The 25,995-nt window shown below is 45.4% G+C and overlaps 1 protein-coding gene and 1 pseudogene across 1 annotated transcript; one reads left to right on the top strand and one right to left on the bottom strand.

The window, feature by feature from the left end:
* The first annotated feature begins 5,405 nt into the window (after positions 1-5,405).
* Positions 5,406-8,236, top strand: LOC144274957 (olfactory receptor 6F1-like; annotated as a pseudogene).
* A 3,383-nt stretch (positions 8,237-11,619) lies between these two features.
* On the bottom strand, positions 11,620-12,573 carry LOC144275180 (olfactory receptor 14A16-like). Its single transcript, XM_077834337.1, has one exon. It carries the CDS (start codon positions 12,571-12,573, stop codon positions 11,620-11,622), a length of 954 nt encoding a protein of 317 aa, XP_077690463.1.
* Between the last annotated feature and the right edge of the window lie 13,422 nt (positions 12,574-25,995).

Here is a 25,995-nt window from a genome sequence, read left to right on the forward strand (position 1 = left end):
CTTTGAACTCCTTTGAAAATCCCATTGCACAGTGATAATCAACCGTTTATCCTTCAGGGCAAAGTCTTATTTCCATCTCAGCTGAGCATGGAATGTGCCTCTAAGGTCCGGCACTGCAAAATCAGATACATTTATTATGGTTTATAATTTCTTCTTTTGTAAAATGGGGACAATGACCCTGACTCCAGTTGTAAAATGCGTTGAGATCTACTAATGAAAAGCATTGCACAAGAGCTAGGGATTATACTTAAAGAGCATTGTCAATTAAGCACTGTCTGGTACATAATTCTGTATGAAATTCTTGTTCTGGTCTCACTTGTATGTTAATATCTCATGGATAGGCTTGGCAGCATTTTATTTTTATTTTTTATAATTTTGACGGGTACTGTCACTGTTTATTTTTAAGCATTTTCTCCACTTTTTATTTATTTCAGTGTTCCTAGTTGTACAAAATTATGGGGTTGGGGCGTGGGAGACTGTCAGACAAATGATAGTTAACACTGAGATTCAAAAAGTGAAAGCTCTATAAACCATTAAAACACAAATTGTCAACATCACGTGTTAAACTATAGAAAGTAAATATCCTTAATTCAACAGATCATACCTGTTTTCACTATTCATTCACTAATCCATTTGTAAGCCGAATTCAAAAGTCTAAATCACTGGATTTTGACTCTAATAAGTTCTCCCGCAGTATTTTTCTTACTTTGCCTATTTGTAAATTTTGAGTATTATAGATGGAAATACATTTTCATCAGTTTGTGTGTGTGTGTGTGTTGAAATCGACATTTACCAACATTAACCAATAAAAATCTAATCCTTCCAAGCCTAGCCATGACGTCTGTCCCTTGGTTGTTAGAATTTGATCCTGGGCAAAATGTATGTAAGCAGTGTCAGGATGAGCTCCACCCTGACATCTGGTGGTGAGGTGTGGCAAGTTGTGGAAAAGAACTTCAGGGGCCGATCTCATTTGCATAGGCACACCCACCATGCCTAAAATGAGACCATAGCTGCCCAAAGTCACTTTGGCTGCTGTGGGATCCCCAGTGTCTCTGTTATTGAGGCAGGAAGAATAAATTGTTATTACCATGATTATGGGAACTGTGCTTGGAACTGTACGTGGCCTTTTGTTATGATGGAGGGATTCACCATCAACTAAGTAGCACTCGCTAGGCAAGGGTCATGGGTTCCAAAACTGTGTGAATGGAGAGAGGCTGGGGACAAGTATTAGTACTTGGTGGTATGGGCCCTTTGGTCAGGGCCTTACATGCTAGTTGCACTTCTTCCTGTCTCTACTGTGGAATATCAGAGCTAATTTTGATTTCGTTAGAAGTGTAGTTATAGGCTGCTGAGCTCATTTTGGGCTGATAGTGCACCAGCACTGGGGCTCCCCTACTACAAGCTGAATTCACCTAAGAGCTGAAATCACTGAGTGTTGTGTTAAGTAGTGGGGGAGCCTGAAGATATATTGTGGAGCAGTTTGCGGGACAGCTGGAGTGCCTTGCGGACCGGCTGGTGAAGCAGTTTGACGCGTAGCAGTTTGTGGATGGCAGGAGCTGCTTGTGGGCCGTGGAGCTGAGCGAAGGAGTTCGTGGGGCGGCTGGCAGAGCGGAGCGCAGCTGTGTGAAGGAGTTTGTGGGGCGGCTGGCGGAGCGGAGCGCTGCTATGGAGCTATGGGGCGGTCAGCTTCAGATCATGTAAGGTGCCTCTTACCCCGTCCCATTTCCACCCAGGTTGGGAGGTAAAGCTCCGCAGATAAACTTTCGAACTCTGGGGCTGCCCTGACCAGGGACAGAGACTTTTGGGGCATTGGACTTTTGGGACTTTGGGTGATTTGGGGTTGCTGGACTCAAGAACCAAAGGGAAAAGGGCATGCCCCAATTTGCTTGGGGTGGGTTTTTTTTGCTCATGGGTTGTGTTATGAATCCTGTTGGTGGTGTTTCCCCAACATAATGCCACATTGTTTCTCTCTGTTATTAAAAGGCTTTTGCTACACTCAGACTATGTGCTTGCGAGAGGGGAAGTAGTGCCTCTTGGAGGCGCCCAGCGGGGGTGGTATATATTTGTCCCAGGTCACTGGGTTGGGGCTCGAGCCGGTTTGCATTGTGTTATTGGAATGGAACCCCTAGATACTGAACCCGGCCCTTGTTGCTGCCAACTCTGGCGGGCAGAAGGGTTACATGTAAAATCAGTTTTAATGTTCGATACAAATGGGGAGATTGTCAAAGGATTTTCAATGGGAGTTGGGCCATGGAATTGCCCTCTTTGCCTCTGAAAATCTTCACCAAAGACAAAAATCATGGTCCTGGACTCAGAAGAAGACACATAAATAACCCCAGCGTTCCAAAGGTGTGTATTGGGAAGGGTAGCTGAGTTCTGAAATGAGCTGGAGAATGGAAAATGAGGGAGGATCCAGGAGAAAAGATTAGGAGTTCAAGTTTGGCAATGTTGTGCTGGAACTAGAGATTAGGATTCTCTGCCTTGGAATATACCGATGTAAAATGTTCATCGTAGAGCCTTTGAGGAACAAAGACAAGTCCTGCCTGCCGCAGAGCACAGCAGAGATTCATGAAGGAGAAAATAGCAGAGGACAAGACTGACCCATTTACCTTAATATTAGAAGAAAGGAAATTTTCAGGGAAACTGGGATATTTTTCTTCCTATTTTTCTTCATGCTAAATTCCGCAGATCTGTTAAAATGGGATTTGCATATCAGTGATTCTCCAGAGTGCAAGTCAAGATCATCCCTTAAATATGGACATCCAGAATCAAGGGAAATTCTACATGCCGTGTGTCCATAACCTAATGGAGTTCAATGGGTATTGGGTACCAAACTCTCTTAAGCCCCTTTGAAAATCCCAGCTAAGAGCATGGAGGGACTTTTGACAAGGAATAGCACTGGCTGAAGATTGAATGAACAAGTAGTAGATCAAAAGTGCCATCAACATTTCCAATGTCAATGGGAAAAATGATGAAATGATCAGGATCCCCTTCCCTTCCCTTGCCCTGTTTCTTGACAAACTCTAGTTGCAAGTTGTAGCTGATTGAGGCTTAGGGAGATGGGGAGGTGGTAATAATTATTCAGGCACTAGGATTCTGACTTGAACATTCAAGGAACATCCAATAATGCATTTTAATGCATTGAGCATCTCTTGTAACCTACAGAATTCAAGACTGGGGTGGAGATGGAAAACTGATTCGGTGTGTTGGTTTTCACCCTCTGAGTCCTGGATTTCCCTATTGCTGCTATTTGCATACAGAAGGAAGCGTCCACTCCCATGGATGATGAGATTGTTTCTCATCAGGAGGACTGAGAAGAACAGAATTCAATACAAAGTATCGTTTATTTCTCCAGATGTTAGAAAATCTGTGGACCAAATGAATTTGGTCACTGTGTGGGGTGGGGTAAAATTTTCCACAGCAGCTAAGGGCCAGATTTTTAAAGGTATTTAGGCACCTAGTGGGATTTTCAAAAGCATCGAGGTGGCTAACACCCACTCAAACCCACTAGTTCCTCAGGAGGATGTTAAACAGAAGCTACTAAAGTTAGACATTTTTAAATCAGCAGATCCAGATAACCCGCATCCAGGAGTGTAAAAAATGCTAGCTGAGGAGCTCACTGGGCCTTTACTGTTGAAACACTGGAAGAAAGCTAATGTTGTGCCAATATTGAAAAAGGGTAAATGGGAGGACCAAGGTAATTATAGGCCTGTCAGGCAAGATAACGGAGTGGCTGATTGTGAGGTTATTGACATAAGCTGGGACCGTATAGATCATTGTTGCAACCAAAGTCCTGTAGTGGCACCAAATCTTGTATAAAGGGAGTCAAATAAGGTGTCAAAACAAGGCTATGGTTTGCTGGTGCTGATTATGCTGTCTATTTGTGTGTATTATTTTTGTTGTTAAAGTTATGAATATTGGCTCTATACTGTCTGTATTTCAAACTTATACTACGCTCCTCCGTGACACCCCAGGCAAGCTGGTGTCAGCTCTGCCTAGCCTGCTTGGTGGCCCATTAAGGACCACCAGATATACACTTGACCCATTGAGAGAAGGCAGACACGCATTGGGACTCAGCAAGGTATGCACGGACCTGCCTATGGACAGAACTCTCAGGTGTTTCCAGGCCAGGTGATGGACAGCTTCTCTTTGGCACAAAGAAAGAAAGACCACATGGCAAGAGACTATAAAAAGCTGCTGCAGCTCCTCCATCTTGTCTTCAGTCCTGCTTCATCCCTCTGGAGGGACTTTGCTACACTGAAGCTTTGAACCAAGGACTGAAAGATCCATCCCAGCTGTGGATGTTCTCCTGAGACTTGATTTGAATCTGCAGTTTATTCTCTCACTGCTGCAAGCCTGAACCAAGAACTTTGCCATCACTGTATGTCATTGATTCCATTGAACCAATTCTAGCTCTCGTCTATATCTTTTCTTTTTATGAATAAACCTTTAGATTTTAGATTCTAAAGGATTGGCAACTGCGTGATTTGTGGGTCAGATCTGATTTGTATATTGACCTGGGTTTGAGGCTTGGTCCTTTGGGATCGAGAGAACCTTTTTTCTTTTACTGGGCTATTGGTTTTCATCACCATTTGTCCCCATAACGAGTGGCACTGGTGGTGATACTGGGAAACTGGGGTGTCTAAGGGAATTGCTTGTGTGACTTGTGGTTAGCCAGTGGGGTAAAAGCAAAGTCTTCTCTGTCTGGCTGGTTTGGTTTGCGTTGGTGTGCACAGAAACCCCAGCCTTGGGCTGTAACTGCCCTGCTTGAAGCAATTTGTCCTGAATGGGTACTCTCTGTTGGGTCCCGCCAGAACCAGCATCATTACACTGATAAGGGACTCAATTAATAAAGAAATAAAGTAATATAATTAATGTCATTTAACATGGGTTTATGGTAAATAGATCCTGTCAAACTAACTTGGTATCATTTTTGATGACATTACAATTGTGATTGATAAAGGCAATAGTGCTGATATAATAGACTTCTCTATGGCATCTGACTTGGTGCTGCATGACATTTTGACTAAACAACTAGAAGGATACAAAAATAACATGGCACACAATACATGGACTAAAAGCTGGCTCACGGTTAGGTCTCAAAATGTAATTGTTAAAGGGAATTGTCTTGGAACAGGTATGTTTCCAGTGGGGTCCAAGAGGGTTCTGTTCATATCCTAACTCTATTTAACATTTTTTCATGACATGGAAGATGACATAAACTCATCACTGATAAAGTTTGCAAATGACACAAAAATGAGGAAGTAGTTAATAATGAAGAGGACAGGGTTACAGAGCGATCTGGATCGCTTGGTAAGCTGGGCGCAAGCAAACACTATGATTTTACTATGGCTAAATGTGAATGTCTACATCTAGGAACAAAGCATGTAGGACATACTTGCAGGATGTGGAACTCTATTGTGGGTAACAGTGATTCTGAAAAAGATTTGGCGGTCATGGTGGATAATCAGCTGAACATGAGCTCCCAGTGTGATGCTGTGCCAAAAGGACTAATGCAATTCTTGGATGCATAAAGAGGAAAAAGACTACGTCCAGTTCTCGTGTCAACAATTCAAAAAGGATGTTGATCAATTGGAGAGGGTTCAGAGAAGAGCCATGAGAATGATTAAAAGTTTAGGAAGCACGCCTTATAGTGACAGACCCAAGGAGCTCAATCTATTTAGCTTAACAAAAAGAAGGTTAATGAGTGAATAAACCACAGTCTATAAATTCCTTCATGGTCTCTTCAGTCTAGCATAGAAAGGGATAACACCATACAATGGCTGGAAGTTTAAGCTAGGCAAAATCAGACTGGAAATAAGACATACAGTGAGAGTAATTAAGTTTTGGAGCAATTTACTAACGGTCATGGTGGATTCTCCATCACTGAGAATTTTTCAATCAAGATTGGATGTTTTTCTAAAAGATCTGCTCTACAAATTATTTTGGAGAAGATCTATGTCCTGTGTTATACAGAAGGTCAGACTAGATGATCACAATGGTCCCTTCTGGCTTTGGAATCTATGAATCAATGAAACCAATGACTTTAGGTGCCTTGGTGTTTTTGAAAATCCCACTACATGCCTAAATACCATTTAAAATCTGGCCCTGGGTGACTTGAGAGCCTACATCTAATTTTCAAAAGAGCTTTAATCTTTCAGAGCCAGATTTTCAAAAGTATGAAGATGTCTAAAGCTTCAGATAGATGCTCAGCGGGATTTTCAAAAACCCCTAACCAGATTAGGTGCCTAACCTGCTTAAGCATTTTTGACAGTCTGCACCGTTGACATCTAAACACTTTTGAAACTCTAGCTCTTAGGCTCCTAAGCAACTTACATGATTTTGTAATGGGATTTAGGCTTCTATATCATTTAAGCACTGTCATAAATATAAAGGGAAGGGTAACCACCTTTCTGCATTCAGTGCTATAAAATCCCTCTTGGACAGAGGCAAAACCCTTTCACCTGTAGAGGGCTAAGAAGTTAAGATAACCTCGCTGGCACCTGACCAAAATGACCAATGAGGAGACAAGATACTTTCAAAGCTGGAGGGGGAGGAACAAAGGGTCTGTCTGTCTGTCTGTGTGATGCTTTTGCTGGGAACAGATCAGGAATGCAGCTCAGAACTCCTGTAAAAAGTTAGTCAGTACTCTAGCTAGAAATGCGTTAGATTTCCTTTTGTTTAATGGCTGGTAAAATAGGCTGTGCTGAATGGAATGTATATTCCTGGTTTTGTGTCTTTTTGTAACTTAAGGTTTTGCCTAGAGGGATGCTCTATGTTTTGAATCTGATTACCCTGTAAGGTATTTACAATCCTGATTTTACAGAGGTGATTCTTTTACCTTTTCTTTCATTAAAATTCTTCTTTTAAGAACCGAACCTGATTGCTTTTTCATTGTTCTTAAGTTCCAAGGGTTTGGGTCTGTGTTCACCTGTACAAATTGGTGAGGATTTAATCAAGCCTTTCCCAGGAAAGGGGGTGTAGGGCTTGGGGGGATACTTTGGGGGAAGAAGTCTCCAAGTGGGCTCTTTCCCTGTAGTTTGTGTAACACGCTTGGTGGTGGCAGCATAGGGTTCAAGGACAAGGCAAAGTTTGTACCTTGTGGAATTTTTTTAACCTCAGCTGGTAAGAATAAGCTTAGGGGATCTTTCATGCAGGTCCCCACATCTGTACCCTAGAGTTCAGAGTGGGAAAGGAATCTTGACAGGCACCCTTGAAAATTGTACCTGTGATGTCTAACAATCCATGTAACAAAGCTTCTCCTGAATTATGATCTTTTGTATCTTGACAGATGGAGCCTGTGACTGGAATAGAGAAGGAAATCTACTCCAGGATATAGGAATTTATCCTTCTGGGCTTCCCCCGTAGTCAATATTTGCAGATCTCTCTTTCTGTGGTGTTTACCATGATGTATGTCCTGACAGTTGCAGGAAATGTTGCCATCCTAGTCCTAGTGAGGGCCAGCCATCAACTCCGCACCCCCATGTACTTCTTCCTTTGCTACCTCTCCTTGCTGGAGATATGATACAGCACAGCCTGTGTTCCCAAGACCATTGCGATTTTCCTGGGGAAAAGCAGAACCATCCCCTTTAGTAGCTGCATCCTGCAGATGGACTTCATTTTCTCCCTGGGCTGCACAGAATATTTCCTCTTGTCCGCCATGGCCTATGACTGCTATCTGGCTATTTGCTACCCATTGCACTATAGCACCATCATGAACAGCACCTTCTCTGCTCAGCTGGCCCTTGGCTCCTGGGTGTGTAGTTTCCTGGCTATTTCTATCCCAGAATCCCTGAGAGTTAGATTGTCCTTCTGTGGCACTAATGTCATTACTTGTTTCTTCTGCAGCATAGATTCCTTCATCATTCTCTCCTGCCCAGACACCTACATGATTGAGATGGCAGCTTTTATCATCTCGATCATCGTCATCCTGGGATTATGTTCAATAACTCTGGTCTCCTACATTTACACCCTCTCCACCATACTGAGAATCCCGTCAGCCCAAGGCCAGCAAAAGGCCTTTTCCACTTGCTCTTCCCATCTCACTCTTGTGATTATATGGTACAGCTCCACCATCTTCCTGTATGTCAGGCCTTCCAGACAGAATGCCTTGGACATGAACAAGACTGTCAACACTTTGAATACTATTGTAACTCCGCTGTTCAACCTCTTCATTGACAGTCTGAGAAACAAAGAGGTGAAGGAGACTTTATGGAAGGTATTCAGTGGGCCATGAAGTTGTTTTTGAATGGCTTAGATGTTACTGGGTCTGATTCTCAGCCTGTGCTCATGTTCCTTTTGGTAGTAACCGTCCTTGTTGTTGTTCTTTTAATCCTGGTTCCAGTTTTACATTTACAATTTTTGTATTTGGGTAAAATGTTCAGAAGTGCCTAAGGGCCAGATTTGCAAAGGAATTTAGGCACCTAAAGATTCAGATAGGCCCCTAAACACCATGAAAGATGTGGTTTCTAGGAGCCTAATTTTTATTGAAAATCTACTGGACGTGAGCTCCTAAGGGGCATATTTTCAAAGATATTTAGGTGTCTAAAGATGCAGATAGTTGTTTAGTGGGCTTTTCAAAAGCACTTCAGCAGATGAGGCACCAAAATCCCATTGATTTCAGTGGTAGCTACAAATACTTTTGAAAATCTGTCCCTTAAAATCTCTCGAGAGGTCCCATTGGCATGAATGAACATCTTTCAACTGAATTAAATGGCCTTTCGATCAGGCCCTATGTAGACATTACTTTTAGCAATTCACATTTAGGCCCCCATCCTGAGATCCTTACTCAAGTGCTAAATTATATTATTTTGAGTCGTCCACTTGACTCTAATGGGACTACTCACACTAGGAAAGAAAGCTTGTGCATAAAGCGTGTGCAGGATCAAGACCTTAGTGACACTGAATCTGCACTCAGAAGTTTGTCCTAAGTTTAAATTTGTAGCAACTCCAGAATTTTCATTATCTGTGATGTATGACTGGTTGGCCAACTCACACGACATTGTGTCTGTTCCTTGGTTCAATAGCTGAAAAATTATTAAACAGCAGACTAAAGAACAACATGCAGGAAATAAAGAATGATGAACAACGATGGTGGATTTTTTTTTTATTAGTGAAGAATTTCAAAAAATCAAATTTATTTCCCTTTTTAAGGGTTCTAAGTTTGGGGGTCCCACATGTTGGTAAATGGAAACAATTCAATCAAGTTTTTTTATAAAATTTTCCATTTAAATGTGGTAAAAAAATCACTAAATCAACAGTTCTTTACAAAAATTTTCATTTTTGAAAATGGTCATTTTTCAACAAAAAGGAATTACAAGGGAGAAAGAAGTTCAATTAATGGTGATCAATATGTTTTCACAGAATCTTTTTTATCAAATGAACTTGATTTGACTGTGACATTTCTGATTGTTAAAGGCAATGGTGTTGACGTAATAGACTTGCATTTTTCTAAAGGTTTGATTCAGGGTAACATCACACTATTTAAAAATAACACTACACAAAAACAATAGTAAATTGATTAAAAACTGGCTAACTGTTTGTTCTCAAAACATAACTGTTGATAGGAACTGTTCATTTTAATGGGTGATAGACACCTAGATGCTTTTGAGAATCCCACTAGGTTCCTAAATACCTTTACATATCTTGCCCTTGATGCCTGACTTATTTGTATTTTTGTATATTTGTATCTAGACCAGTCTTATCATCGGAGTGTAAATAAACTTTAACTTTTACCTTTGTATCCCCCTACCTTTTGGAAAGTGTTTTACTTATTAAGGCTGGGGATTTCAAAGGAGGTAAAGACGTAGGCTGGGTTTAACAAAGGAACCTGAGAGAGTTTTAATAGAATTTTTGCACCTATGTCCCTTTGGCATCTTTGGAAGTCCCAGCCATAATTGGAGCTGGTTGGAATTTTCATTGTAGAGGAAATTCCAATAGTTTGAAATTGATTTTTATCCCAAATCTGGATGAAAATTTAAAACGTGCTGATACAGACTAACACGGCTACCACTCTGAAACTTGTATTTAGCTGTGACATTCTGAACACCTTCCCCAGACCTGAAGAAGAGCTCTGTGTAAGCTTGGAAATTTGTCTCTCCCAACAACAGAAATTGGGCCAGTACAGATGTTACTTCACCCGTTGCTTGGAAAACCCCATCAAGGAGATGACATACGGGCACGCCCAATAAATGAGAAAACACTGACAACACTGTCTACCCAAACACTCAGCATCTCCCCAGGTAGAGGAACCAGAATGGAGATGGGGGTGGAGGGGCAGGGGGCCATGGCCCCATCACTTTTAAAAGTGGGAGGGCTATGTTCTCCACTTTTTACTGGCCTTAAGGGTGAGCGATGGTGGGGAGGGGGCAGAGAGGAGCAAGCGTGGGGAAGGGTCTTGGGGGGAAGAGGCGGCACGAGGGTGGGTCCTCGGGGGAAGAGGCCGTATGGGGGTGGGACCTTGGTTCAGGTGTCGGTGGCCCCCCCACTTCTAGGGAGCTTCCAGTGCTCCTGTCCCCAGGCACTCCCACCTCATAAAGAAACAAATCAATCCACCAGTAAAAAAAAAACAAAAAAAAACCCCTAAAATAAAATTTAAAAAATCTGAGAAAGAAGCAAGAACCAAACAACTGCACTGATACCACAATCATATTTTTTACCCTGAGGGGAAGAACAAAAAAAGGAATGGAGTCTCTGGCTCCTCGCGGTCTACTAGGGGCTTTGCTATGGCTCCTGATTTTATGTGGAAGGTGCTCAGATAGCATGGTGATGGGTGACAGTGTGGAATCCTACGATAGATGGATAGATTAGATTAGACAGAACGAACTCCTGCAAATCCTTCTTACATGGGATTATGGCTGGCACCTGACACAGGGTAGGACTCTGCACTTAAATAGGTCCCCTGTCTCTTTGTCATATGCTAAAATTAAGACTTCCAGACCCACCAGCCATGCTTCCCCCCTCCCCCCCATCACTTGCAGACTCCCTATACAGCAAAAGACTTGTTCCATGCAGCAGGGCCTGTAGGTGAAAGGCAACAAAAATCAAAGGCCCCAGACTTCAGTCTTGATTTCTCTGAGTGATAGTCCTTCAGCAAAGTAACAGGCACCTTTCTCAGGTAGGAGGAGAGCTGCCATGAACAAAGAACGATAGACGGCTATTGAGCAAGCCCAGACTTCTGCAGTCACCATGTCAATATTTACCCAGATAGCAAAACACAGAGTTCATGATCTGATGCTGCCATATCCCACTCTGTCACATCAGCAAACAGAAACCTAAAAGCCATCATACTCCAAGCAAAGTTTTGACCCCCAAAAAGGAGAAGAACCAGAGAGTCCATGAAGTCCAATGGGTACTTTCTAATGGCTACTGATTTTATGTGGAAGGTACTCAGATAACATGGTGAGGGGTGGCAGTATAAAAGCATGAGATAGATAGATTTTCATCTTACTTATACTGCTATAAACCTAGAAGAACTCCACTGACTGAGTGGAGTCAGTGTGGATTTACCACTATACATACAGCATTTTGCAAAAAAAAAATCACACACCATATTCTTATGGGGACAATAATGTCATCAGTTGATTGTATTTGTAAAAAAAACAGATAAAACCATGTTCATCAGAGAAATGCAGACATTTTATTTTTGTTGAATAACCTCCACCCAGTCAGTTTCCTCAGGGAAGCTTTGATTTCCTTGTTCCTCATGCTGTAGATGATTGGATTCATCACTGGCGGCAGCACGGAATAGAGAACAGCCACCACGAGATCCAGAGCTGACGGAGAGCTGGAGATGGGTTTCATGTGAGCAAAGACAGCAGTGGAAAGAAACATGGAAATTACAATGAGGTGAGGAAGGCATGTGGAGAAGGTTTTATGTCGGCCCTGCTCAGAGGGGATTCTCAATACCGTGGTCAAGATCTGAACATATGTCACAATTATAAAAACAAAACAACTTAGGGTTAAACACACACCAAATGCAATAACCCCAACTTCACTGAAGTACGAGTTAGAGCAGGCGAGCTTGAGTAGCTGGGGGATTTCACAGAAGAACTGATCCACCATGTTGCCTCCACAGAAGGTTATCGAAAACGTGTACCCGGTGTACAATGAAGAATAGAGAATTACACTGATCCAGGCACTGGCTGCCATTTGGACACAAGCTCTCCTGTTCATTATAGTCTCATAGTGCAGTGGTTTGCAGATGGCGACGTATCGATCGTATGCCATGATGGTGAGTAAGACAAAGTCGGTTTCAGCAAAGAAGATGAAGAAAAAGACTTGGGTGACACATCCAGAATAGGAAATGGACCTGGTGTTCATAAGGGAATTGGCCATAGATTTGGGGATGGTGACAGAGATGGAGCCGAGGTCTAGGATGGACAAACTCATCAGGAAGAAGTACATGGGGGTGTGAAGGTGGTAGTCAAGAGCTATGGCTATGATGATGAGAAGATTTCCTGTCAGGGCTGCCAGGTAAAGCACTAGAAACACCATGAAGTGCAAAATCTGCAGCTCTCGAACATCAGAGAATCCCAGGAGAAGGAACTCGGTCACGGTGGTTTGGTTGGACATTTTCTTTCTTAGTTCATCGTGTGATGGCTGTGGAGGGAAGGACAAGAGCAATGGTCAGGGTTATAGCGAGAGAGAGAATGACTCTGATTCCCCTCTCCCTGATATCTCATGGTGTGAATGTCAAAGGTGCACAGCACTTGTCACTTCCATTGTCTGGAGTAGTGAGGGCTCCTCACCGCTCACAACCAGGGCACTACTCTGGTGCGTTATGATAGGAGTGTAAATTGGCATCGCTCCCTTAAAGTCACTGGAGCTGGGTCAGTTTACACCATCTGAGGGTCTGGCCCAAGATGAGGATGTGGCTTGATCAAATGCAGGATGAAAGATGGAACAAAGTACAATCCAAATCCAACAATTTGAGCCAAAATTATGCCCCTATTGCTACAGACAGCAGGCTCACAACTTGGCCAACTCAACTAAAATACTAAAATGCCAGCACAGTCTGATTCCCACTTAACTGAGAAATACAGCACAGAATCACCCAGCTTCCCGCATGGCAGCTTTTCTGTGATGATTCCACCCCAACATCCCACATACCGCCTGATGCCTACTTACAAGTTGATTTATGGCACCAGATCCCAGCTGCACTCCCATTGCTGGGTGATGGTGGGCTGGTCGCATCGCTCAGTTGCTCCTAGGTTGTGTGGTTCCCCTCTGTGACTTTATTTCTGTGCTGTGTGAGTCAGGAGACTTTGGTTCTAGTCTTGCCTCTGTCACTTTGTGACCATGGAGCAGTCACCGCTGCCTCTCTTTCCTCCCCTTCCCTTTGTCTGTCTTGTGTACTTTGAATGTGAACTCTTTTGGGGATGGATTGTGTCTTCCTATGTGCATGTTCTGTGCACATGTTGACAGTATTTTTGTTTAGCAGGCAGCAGTGTGGGACAGAGGCTATGATGGTAGAAGTGGAGATCTGGGTTCTAGTTCCATCAACCTCCTGCCTGTCCTTGGGTATGATAAAGAGAGACAGGCTTTGTCTGGGAGCTTCGACTCTCAGGGCTTTAGTTTAGAGAGGTTAGTATGTTTAAAACACATTCTCTGGGCGACCAACTTTGCTACTTACTCAGTTTTACCATCCTGCAGCTACCCCTTTGAAACAGACAAACATGGTTGCAATACAGGGAATGGGGTTGGAAATTATGGTGTTATTGGACAATATTCATGTTCCCCACCCTGGCAAAAAGCTAAGTTTCCAGGTAGGAGTAGTCAGACAATTTCTACTTTATTTCAAAGGAAAATTCAGTTTTCAGTTGAATATATTTTCATGGAAAATCTCTGATATCCATAACAATGAAAACTTGTTTTCATTATGCCTAAAAATTTTCAGGTTCCAACAGTTTTCGGTTGAAACTGTTTGGTTCTCACAACCTCAATGAAAAGTCAATTTTTTCTGGTGGAAAAAAAATCTGATCATCTCTAGATATCTGCATAATTTGATAGTAAAAGTCTTCAAGAGTTCTAATTGCAATTCATATCTCTGATATTAAATTTGCCCCATATATTAATACTCTAACATATGTAATTGAAATAGAAAACTTACTTTGTTGGTCTTTATTCCAATTTGCGATGCATTTGATCCTACAGTGTTAGGAATCATTGGTCATTATCTATCTATCTATCTATTCACCCACTGCCAGGATTGTTTGGTTCTCTCTGTCATGCCCCCATCACTGTCGTATCTACCAGCTGTTGTCGCATCCCTTCGCTGGATGTCCTGAGTTGTGGGGGTCTCTCTGCAGTTCCTAGCACAGATGGGTCCTCCCTGCTTCCCTCCTAGGGCAGGATTGGGTGAAAGGTGATGGACTAAATGGGATCAGGGGCTGAAAGACACTCCCAGCTCTCGAGCTGATCCTGGTTTGTGCCGGCTTCAAACAAGGTCACAGCCCAAGATATCCCTGCTCTGGGGCTAAATAGCTGAATCTGGTCTCCAGGGCTGTGAGCCCAGCTCTGCTCTCACCACAGGAGCAAACCATCCTGACAACCTGCCCTAGTTGACCCTAACCCCCCAGAGGAGGAACAGCACCTGCCCTGCATCTCACATGATGACAGCATCTCTTGAAGGACCTTTAGCTAAAAACAAGGCAGGGCTGGATGAGAAAGAGGGTCCCCACAGGATGGCAAAATAAAACATATATTTGTAGCACAGACATGGGATCTACAATAGCTAAGAGCCTCTTGGCACCAGAGTCTCAGTTCGCCTGGAATAGCCTGTTCCTTCATTAACTCCACATAGTCACCTCTAGGGGAGCAGAGATGTTTTTCTCCTGCATTGCACCAGCAGCTCTTGGGATGCAGCCACCAGAGGAACCCACAGCTCAGGCTGCCCTGGCTGCTTCAAGTTCCTCACTAAGAGACAAACACTAAAAACTAAGGACCAGGTCCTGAGTTTGTGTAAACTGGTACACTTCCACTGACTTCATAGTAGCGAGGGCTATTTACACCACTTGGGATCTGACTCATTGACTTCCAGGGAGCTACATCCATTTACACCAGCTGAGGATCTGGCCCATGATGCAGTTTCCAACCCATATCCTTTGCCTGTGAAACTGAACCAAAGAAGAGTCAAACATTCGTAACCAGGCTCCTCTTTCCTAGCTCTTTGTCCACTGGGATGAATTACAAGTATAACTTGTAAGTGTGACAGAGTGATTCATTCCCACTTGGGACAGAACTGGGGACAGTGTTGTGGAGATTTTCTGCATCTGATCTTCAACTTTTATTGGGATGAATAGCCCAGGTCTTTCTTTCTTTCTTTCTTTCTTTCTTTCTTTCTTTCTTTCTTTCTTTCTTTCTTTCTTTCTTTCTTTCTTTCTTTCTTTCTTTCTTTCTTTCTTTCTTTCTTTCTTTCTTTCTCAGTAGTAACACTGTTTTCCTTCCGGCAGACAACATTAAAATAAAAGGCTCCTTTGGCTGCAGATGCACTGTTTAAAAATGTGTAATATACACAAGACATTCATGTCAGAGAAACTGATGAAATGCAAAGAGCCAGAGAGTAGAAATCAGCCCGAGACCTGTTGGAATCAATGGTTCCGATCCTCAGCAAGTTCAAATCAGGGTAGCTCCACTGAAGTGGATGGGTCAGTGCCCCAGTTTCTGTAAATCACCTCTAGCTGCCTTGGACTCAGAGGGTCCAGACCCCCAAACAGCTGTTGTGTAAATCAGCCCCAGCCCCACTGAAGTCAGTTAGACCAGTTCCTCAGCGAATGTAAATTGGCAGAGTGCTATGGAACTCGGCCAGGTTACATGAGCTAAATATCTGTGCCATGATGTCTAGTTTTTCCTTTGTTCCTGTCTCTGAGATTCTCATTGCTGAACATCACAATCCCATCTCAATGCTCCTGGAATATTCCAATAGCAGGGTTCATAGAAACCTGCAAAATGGGTACCCAACCAGTAAATGAACTGATGAATATTATTACCATCACAGCAACGCCCTTCTAGTTATGGTTGCATCATGACTTCTGTTTAAAGGTCCTCCTTTCTTAAAAAGAAAAGAAAAAGAAATAGAAAAAACAGAAGACATGCTTAATCAGATTCTTTTGAAATTTAGTGTGCCTTAGGAGGGTGCAGGGTAGGATTAGTGACCTAAATGTGGGGTCATTTGAGTGAAGGGTTGTGGAGATATGAGCCCAGTTACAAGATTCTAGGTTTGTTTATTTTGCTCAAAGCTAGAGATCCAACTATTGATCTGATGCAGGTCAAACTGGTCTCAATCTGTCTCATTTTTCCCAAGGTAGTGCACGGCCCCCACTAAATCTTGGGGGACCCAAAATGAGAATGGAATTTAAGAAAGTCTGCGTGTTGGATTGTGCTCTTGTGCCAATGCAGAAGGAGGGCTAGCAGATTTCCATTCCCGCCATTTCGTATGGTTTAAAGCTCAGTTTCTGGAAGTGCACTAGAAGCTGAATGGTTACTCGGATAGCTTTGAAATTTGGGTGCCTTGGGCAGGCCCGGGGTAGCATTCGAGTTCCAAATTTGTTGTCATTTGACCAAGGGCTTCCGGAGTTATAAGCCCCTCCATAACTTCCAGTTTCCTTCTGCTGCCTTGTATTGTTAAACTGTGAGGTACGAATGACGGGATCAATCACAGACCTCATTGAGATTGACGGCTGTGAATTCATCCTTCAATTAACATAACTAACAATAAGTTAACCAAAAGCCTTCACCTTAAGCTTTGTCTACACTACCACTCTTGTCAGTCGGGATGTGAAAAAACCACCCCAACCGACAAAAGTTTTACAGACACAAGCGGTAAAGGTAGTAAGATCCGAAGGGTAGACACAGCGGTAAAGGTAAAAGCTGTAAGGTCCATAGTGTTGACATGGCCTAACTCTGTTGAGTTACTCACTGGGTGAGTAAGAGGAGAAACAGCTTCATTTCCTTGACTAGAGTTACTCTTTATTTACACCAGGCTGAGGGCGAGAAGAATGAGTCTCACTGTGTCCAGTGGAATCACTCCTGGTTTCCCTGGGGGGAGCGTATCCACACCAATGACCAGTGGGGGAACACACAGGGATGCCATTAACGTCTCTCTGTTTGAACTGGGGTAAGTCAGCTTGGAAGAGCAGCCCATGTTTGTAGCTTTCGGCGTTCCTAACTGTGCAACCCTGGACTCGATCACTTCATTTCTTTCCCCACCTACATTTCCATCCATACAAATGTCCTTTGCTTGATGTGGCCACCTCTCCATGGAATGGGGGAAAATGAAACAAAAACCTGTGAAGTGAAGAAATTTTCTTGGAGAAATTTGCTCTGATGAACACATGGCGTGCACCTCTGTGACCAAACCCTGGAACTGCTGAAGTCAGTGAGAGCATTGCTAGTGACTGCAGTGGGATCAGGACCGGGCCTTCCCTGCTATCAGGAAATTGCAAATTAATTTGAGATGAGCCCAGCTCAGACACTGGGCTCTTTCTTGGGATCCTCACTTCCCCAACGCTCAGGCAAGGGGGCTTAGGATCTGAGGTTCTGATTCCACACTAAAGCCCATCGCTACAGAACCCACCTTTACTTTGACTGGCAACAATTGGCTCCTTTGATGGCTATCGCAATCTCCATGGAGAGACCATGTAGTGAAGGGGAGTGGGAGCCCGATCTACCCTCTCCCATTTTGAGATGATCTCTTCAGGTCTGGGCTGGTCCATGGTCTCTGCTGAGGCTGCTCACAGGGGATTAACACGTTCTAGTTTGGATGGATGAGATGTTTGGTGGGTGCTTTCATGACGTGTCCAAGGAGATGAGGCACAAAACCAATTTTTCATGGAGCTCAGAATGGGAGGACACTGGGGCACTGCTTACTGGGGTTGGGTTGAATAGGTGACCTAGACATGAAAGCAGCCGCTTCATCGGTTATCTCCCAAGCCAGCATATCCCATCCTGCGCCGAGATGGCTATAGCATTCATGTGGACATGGGGTGTGAACTGAGACCTCCTCTCCTTTCATATGTCCAGTGCTGGAAGCGAAGACCAGGGACTGTCCTGCTCTCTAAAGATGCTGTTTCGGGGAACAGAGAGACAAGGTGGGTGAGGTAATATCTAGTGAGTAGAAAACAGCTCAACAGAATGGGCACCATGCATCCCGGGTACTAATTGCTGATTTCCATGGAGAGGCCCCAGGAATGGGCTTGGCCCTCTGGGGGAACCTGTAACCGACTTTGCAGCATCCTGTGTAATTAGAGCAGAAGCAAGGGGGTGTGGGTGCTGCAGAATCTGGAACAATACAGTGGACACTTGCTCCAGGATGTGAGCTATGACAGGGATTTTCAGAGTGGTTTCAGGGAAACAGGTGCCCAGTGCCCATTGTCTGCACAATGGGAGTTAGATGCTTAACTCTCTTAGGGTATGTCTACACTACGAAATAAGGTCGATTTTATAGAAGTCAATTTTTAGAAACTAATTTTATTCAGTCGATTGTGTATATCCACACTAAATGCATTAAGTCAGCGGAGTGCGTCGTCAATACCGTGGCTTGCGTCGACTTACAGAGCGGTGCACTGTGGGTAGCTATCCCATAGTTCCCGCAGTCTCCGCTGCCCATTGGAATTCTGGGTTAACCTCCCAATGCCTGATGGGCATAAACATTGTCGCACGTGATTCTGGGTACATGTCGTCAGGACACCCCTTCCTCCTTCCCTCCCTCTGTGAAAGCAACAGCAGACAATCGTTTCACGCCTTTTTCCCTGGGATATCCATGCAGACGCCATACCACGGCAAGCCTGGAGCCCGCTCAGCTCACCATACGTCTCCTGGGTGCTGCTGGCAGACGCAGTACTGCATTGCTACACATCAGCAGCTCCTTGCCTTCACGGCAGATGGTGGATTGGTAGCCGGCGTACGTCTCCTGGGTGCCTCTGGCAGACCTCGGTGAGGTGGATTGGGGTGGCCGGACAGACATGGCGCTTCTCCTCTTAGAGTACCAAATGGGAGCCAGAGACTCCAGGTCATTCTCTTCTTTAGGTTTCGTCTCATGGCGATTCAGTCCTGCCTGGAATATCATGCGAGCTGGAGGCTTCTGCCTCAGGCTGCTCTCTCAGCCGGCAGCACCGTGCGGTCGCACCTACCCAGCTATAATGATTTAGACCAACTGAGAACCTCTCCCTTCACCTTTAAGAAACCTGTGTAGCCCTTCTGCCAGTTGGAGTCGGCAGCAACAAGGGCCGGGTTCAATATCTAGGGGGTCCTTTTCAACAATGCAACACAACACCGGCTTGAGCCCCCAACCAGTAACCTGGGACAATTACACATCCCCCGTTGGGCGCCTCTAGAGGTAACACTTCCCCTCTCACAAGCACAGAGCCCGAGTGTAGAAGAGAAACTTTTAACAATGTAACCCTTCTGCCAGGCCGAGTTGGTAGCAGCAAGGGCCGGGTTCAGTACACAGGGGTTCCCTCTCAACAAAGCAAACGCAAAATTGGCTCAAGCCCCCACCCAGTGACCTGGGAAAATCTAACACACAACCCTGGGAGCCTCAAAGAGACAATACTTCCCCTCTCGTAAGCACTGAGTCTTGGTGTAGTCTCGGAAAATCTTTAATAACATGAGCTAAACGACATCAGCATTAAATTGGGAAAACACCACAACTAGGGTTCATCAACCAAACCATGAGCAAAGACCCACCCCAGCAGATTGGGCCATGTCCTTTCCCTCTGGTTCTTGACTCCAACAACCCAAACATCTCTTGAGTCCAGCAACCCAAAGATCACCCAAAGTCCAAGAACCCAAACGCCCAGCCCCAGAGTTCAAAAGGTCATCTGCAGAGTGTTACTCCCCAGCCTGGGGTGGGGGTGTGTGTGTGTGGTAAGGGGCACCTTACATGATCCGAAGCGGACTGCTCCGCCGCTCCATAGGGCTTCGCTCCGCTCCGCTCTACCAGCCGTCCCGCGAGCCACTCTGCTCTGCTCCGTCCCACTCCACCAGCCATCCTGCAGGCAGCTCCTGCCGTCCTACTCCACTCACTGTCCAGCAATAAATATCTTCAGGCTCCCCACTACTTAACACAGTGCTCAGTAATTTTAGCTCTTTAGTGACCTCATCTTGTAGCAGTGGGAACCTCAGTGCTGATGCACCATAACCCCAAAGCAAATTCAGCTCAGCACCTGTAGTTAGACTCCTAATAGACCCAAAAGTAGCTCTGATATTTCACAGTGGAGAAAGAGGAATGTGCAATTGATGTTTCAGGCCCTCTCAAAAGGCCCACAAGACCAGGTACTAACACCTGTCCCCAACCTCTCTCAATTCACTGAGTTTTGGAACCCATGTCCCTTGTCTACCCTTGTCCCGAGTGCTACTTCGTTGATGGTGAGCCCCTTGTCACGGAGTGTGGGGGAGTCCGGGGCCTGCACCCCTCTTCCTGGGGTTCACTGTGACTCTCAGCCAGCCAGTAAAACGGAAGGTTTATTGGACAATCGGAACACAGTCTAAAACAGAGCTTGTGGGGACAACCAGGACCCCTCAGTCAAGTCGTTCTGGGGGGCAGGGAGCTTAGACCCCAGCCCTGGGGTTCCCTGTGTTCCACCACCCAGCACCAAACTGAAAACAACCCCCCCCACCCCCAGCAGTCTCTCTCCTGCAGCCTTTGTCCAGTTTCCCGGGTAGAGGTGTTACCTCCCCCGCCCCGTCCTGGCTCAGGTTACAGGCGCTCAGGTATCCCATTCCCAGTGAAACTCCCCTGCCACATTCCCAGGTCAGCACTCCCCCCTCCCTGCTGCGTCACACCCCTCCGTCATAACAAAAGGCCAAGTACAGTTCCATTCTCCTTGAGTCACATAATCAAGATAATAACAATTTATTCTTCCTGCCCCAATAACAGAAACACTGGGGATCCCACAGCAGCCAAAGTGACCATTTGGGCAGCTATGGGCTCATGCTAGGCGGGGTGGGTGAGCCGATGCAAATGAGATCAGCCCCTGAAGTTCTTTTCCACAACTTGCCACACCTCACCACCAGGTGTCAGGGTGGAGCTCATCCTGACCCTGCTGACAGTAAAAAGGGGGAAAGGAACCTGGCATTAACTTGGGAAAGCACTGCAAGCAGGATTCATAACATAAACCATGAGCAAAACACCCACCCCAGAGTATGTTGGGCAGTGTCCTTTTGCCTCAGGTTCTTAAGTCCCACAGTCAAAGATTCCAGTAACGTGCCCATCCCTTCACCGCACCCCACGCACAGCTGTTGTCCTTCGTCAGTGAAGACCCAGAGTTCAGAGGTGCATCTGTGGCGTTCACCGCCCACCCTGCTGGACAGAAAGAAAGGCACCTTGCTCTCTCCACTGTCCGGGCATTTGCTCTGGCCCTGCCTCTGCTCCGCCAGCCCTCCTGCACCTTCTGGGATGTCTTGAGGTCCTGCCACATAACACAGCTCTCAGTGATTTCAGCTGTTATTGGGGGAGCCTCACTGATAGTGCAGACTGGGCAGCCTTATGCACCAGAGACACTGTCCTAAAGCAAGACTCATGCTTAGACCTGGTTATTAGTGGCTTTAGCTCTATGGGTCTGCAACAAGACTCTCAATTGAGTCGTAATCAGCTCTGTTATTACACAGTGGAGAGAGAAAGGGTCAAATCGTGTCCAAGAGCCCTTACGCAGTGCTCACATCAGCCGGCCAGCAGGCAGGCACACACGCACCCATAACTCCAGAGCTTTTGAGGATGTAAATTTTGGACTTAGGCACCAAAATGCTTTTGCTCATTTAGCCCTGGGCTCCTGCTCAGTGGGGCTGGGTTTGGACAGGTGACTTAGAGGTGAAAGCAGCAACTTCATCTCTTATCTCCCGAGCCAGCCTGTCCCATCCTGCTCGACAATGTTTGTAGCTTCCACATGGAACTGGGGTGTGAACTGAGACCTCAGCTCCTCTCAAATGTTCAGGGGCTGAAGGCGAGGGACAGTCCTGCTCTCTCAGGTTGCCTTATTGGGGCACAATCTATTCCCAGGCCCTGCTGCAGCGTGGTGCACCCAGCATGATGTGCCAGGGACATAACATCAGCCCAGGGATTCAGTTACTGAGAGCAACCAAAGCAATCAGACCAAGTGGGGCATCCCCTAGGAAACCCCTGTGAGGAGCACAGAGCTGTGATTATCCCCAGGGGGCATTAGCAGGGGAGAGAGTAGAAAACAGCTCAGCAGAAGGGACCCAATGTATCCTGGGTGCAAAATCACTGATTTCCTTGGAGAGACCCCAGGAATGGGCTTGGCCCTCTGGAGGAACCAGTGACCGACTCTCCAGCATCCTGTGCAATTAGAGCAGACACAAGGGGCTGTGGGTGCTGCAGAATCTGGAACCGTACAGTGAACTTTCACTGCGGGCCATGAGCTGTGACAGGGATTTTCAGAGTGGCTTCAGGGAATTATGTGCCCATCTCCCATTGACTGCACAATGGGAGTTAGGCAACTAATGTCCTTAGACCCCTTTGAATATCCCAGACTTAATATACAGAGATTTCTGTCTTGTCCCCTTGTATCCTAAGTTTCTTTGCACCACCCTAACCCTAAGCGGCCAGATGATTAGCCCAAGGTTCTGAAGTCTGACATTTTTCAGTAGTACATATAGAAGCCCAGGTGGCAGCTGTGCGATCTTCCCTCACTTTCCACTCCCCGGGCATGTGCTTCTACCCTGCCGTGGAGGGACCCTTGCTATATAGGACAGAGGATTCCTTTCTGCATACTTCTGGACCTCTCTATAGTAATGGAGCACAAGGATGCAAATCTATTTCCAGTGATGCTGATGTTTGTGTGTTGGGGACACGTCTTCTAGAAACCACACAAAGACCCCCAGTCCATTTCTTAAGGCCACCGTGAAGCCATCACAAGGCACAAACTTTGATGCTTATGCCAACATAGTCACTAGCGGCCTAGCGGGGGAATGGTCCCTGTGCACCCCTAGGCAGTGATGAAGGCAAGGCTGGATGTTGAACACTGCAAAGCTCAGGGATGGATGTTTCTGTTTGGCCAATGATGAAGAGAGGGGCCATTTGTAAAATCTGACAAAAGATCATTTTCCACTTGACAAAGCCCTCAGCTGGCATTTTCAAAGAGGCCTCATTTTCAAAGCTACCCAGTTACCACTGACTGTCAGCTATCCAATGAATATCAGCCTTTCTCGTGTACCCTGCTGGGACCAGATTGTTCTGCATGATCTAGAGGTGAGGTGGTCCCTATCTCAGCTGAGATGGGAGCAGCCTTATATTTTAAAACCTCAAACTCATGAGTCTTTGGTCCTGGGGTCTGTGTCTGGCTCATTTTAAAGGGACAGGGCCATTTGTAGAACCCATGTCTGGATACGGCTGCAGTTTACAAAGCCCTTCAGTGTTAGGAAGGGCTCAAAAATATGGTTTTTGGATCTGTCTTCAGTCTTCTGGGATGATATTATTAAAGCCTCTTCGGGGATATCAGACACTCAGGGCTAGATTCACAGAAGGAATTAGGGCCTGATTTTTTTAAGGTATTTAAGCATCTAGTAGGACTTTCAAAACACCCTTTGATTTCAATTGGATTTAGCTACCTAAATGCTTTTGAAAATCCCACCAGGCACCTAAATACCTTTAAAAATCTTGCCTTTAGGTATTCTAACAATGAGCATTGCAGCACCTAACATTTAGGCACTTAGAAAATCCCCATGATTCCTAAAGTCTGTGTTTGGAGCCCAGGCTCCCTGTTCAGTGAATGGGGAGAGGTAAACACCTAAATGGGATCCACAGTTGCCAGCATGCGGTGGGGAGGTGCCTAACCTGACCACTGGGAGATGATGACTAGACTCGGGTGTGCCAAGCTCCACCCCCTCACAGAGATAGTTGCCTATGTCGACCTGTTGGGTGGCGCCTATCCCTGCTTGTGATGCATACCTGGGAACCCTCTCCTTGGGTCAGGCCCCTCCGGTGTTTTGTGTGAGAAGGAGAAGGCCCTCCTGTTTCACTTTTAGCCCAGTGGTTAGGGTACTTACCTGGCCATGGGGAAACCCCCAGTTCAAGTCCCCCCTCTGCCTATGAAGGAGAAGGGATCTGAACGGGGATCTGCCACCTTTTGGGTGAGTATCCTAATCACTTGGTTGTGGGATATTCCCATGTGGGGCTCCCTCAACCTCTCCTGTTCAAGCTGTTCCACTTTGGATTAAATCATTAAAGAATCATTGGGTCAAAGAGGGAGAGAGAGCACATGAGAATTACCCTGTAGCCTGGTGGTCAAAGCACTCACCTGGGAGACCCCGTGTCCAGACCCCCTGCTCCAATAACTCTTTAATTATTTTTCCAGACTGGAACAGCTTCAACTGGAGTGACTGTGGGAGCCTCACATCAGAATACCCCTAACACTGATGACATGGACAGTGGCACAGCGTCCTTTCTCTGTGCAAGTCCTTGTCAATGTTGATCTCTCTCTCTCTACTCCATTCATCGGTGTGGTGCCGAAAGTCACTGAATCTTCCGACCTCTCTGTGATACTTCCAAGCAAACCAGAGTATGTTAAAAATATATCCGGTCAAAACAGATCAAAGTTCAAACACTAAGTGCGTTAGGATGAGCTGTTTGTAAATGAGCGATGGAGTAAGATATAGTCATACAAAATCTTTGCGAAATAATGTGTAATAAGGAGTACTTATAAGAAAATCATGATCTGGACATAGACAATCATTAGCAGGAAAAGAAGCACAGTAATTTGCACAATAATTTCCATAGATTATTCATTATCTAGTGTGACAGGGTCGAGCCAGATGGCTACAGGAGAGTAGTAGAAGGCAGATATCTTAGCCCCAGGTTAAGTAGGTCCCTTTCCCCTGGGTAAGGTAACAGGGAAGGTACCAGAACAATCAGGAACCTTCTGGAGACAATTCAGACAGACAGGCTGATTGGCTGCAGGTGTTCTAATCAAGAAGCTGCTAGAATCAATTAAGGCAGGCTAATCAGGGCACCTGGGTTTCAAAAGAAGCTCACTTCAGTTTGTGGTGCACGTGTAATGAGCTGGGAGCAAGAGGCGCTAGGAGTGAGAATGTGGACTGTGGGAGGACTGAGGAATACAAGCATTATCAGACACCAGGAGGAAGGTCCTATGGTGAGGATAAAGAAGGTGTTGGGAGGAGGCCATGGGGAAGTAGCCCAGGGAGTTGTAGCTGTCGCACAGCTGTTCCAGGAGGCACTCTAGACAGATGCATTCCACAGGGCCCTGGAGTCGAGGGTGAGCCCGGGTTCACCCCAAACCTCCCAACTCCTGGTCAGACACAGGAGGAGTTGCCCTGGACTGTGGGTTCATGAAAACGGCCAAACTGAGGGCTGCCATGAAGCTCAAAGGCAAACAAATCCGCTAATAAGCGCAAGACCCACCAAGGTAGAGGAGAAACTTTGTCACACTAGCTAGCTAGCTCATGTAATTTACAATCAAATAGAAATCTATCATTATCACTCAATGAGATTGTGGGTTAGGACAAGGAATGGTCCTGTCTGTCTGTCTCTCTGGCTAATCACATACTCTGCTTTTGTCTGTCATATATGAAGTGTACACAACCATGCACAAAGATGATATTCTAATACTACTAACAGGCCAACTTCTGAGATCCTTTCTCAGCTTGGGTGTGAGTACATCTACACGGGAAGGCGTATGGAACACCAGATCAGTGCACGTGATGGCACTTGTCCACTTACACCAGGGCTAGAACAAAATGACCCCAGACAAGAAGACAAGAAGACCCCAGACACCAGTGTTCATGTCACTTACTTTAAAACAGTCTTTCCACCATAGCAAGAATGACACTGTTTTTACATCCCCACAACAGAACGGATGTGGACAAATTGGAGAGAGTCCATTGGAGAGCAACGAAAATGATTAGTGGGCTGGGGCACATGACTTATGAGGAAAGACTGAGGGAACTGGGGTTATTTAGTCTGCAGAAGAGAAGAGAGAGGGGGGATTTGATAGCAGCCTTCAACGACCTGAAGGGGTGTTG

This window comes from Eretmochelys imbricata, chromosome 14, assembly GCF_965152235.1.
Source record: "Eretmochelys imbricata isolate rEreImb1 chromosome 14, rEreImb1.hap1, whole genome shotgun sequence".
Taxonomy (NCBI): domain Eukaryota; kingdom Metazoa; phylum Chordata; order Testudines; family Cheloniidae; genus Eretmochelys; species Eretmochelys imbricata.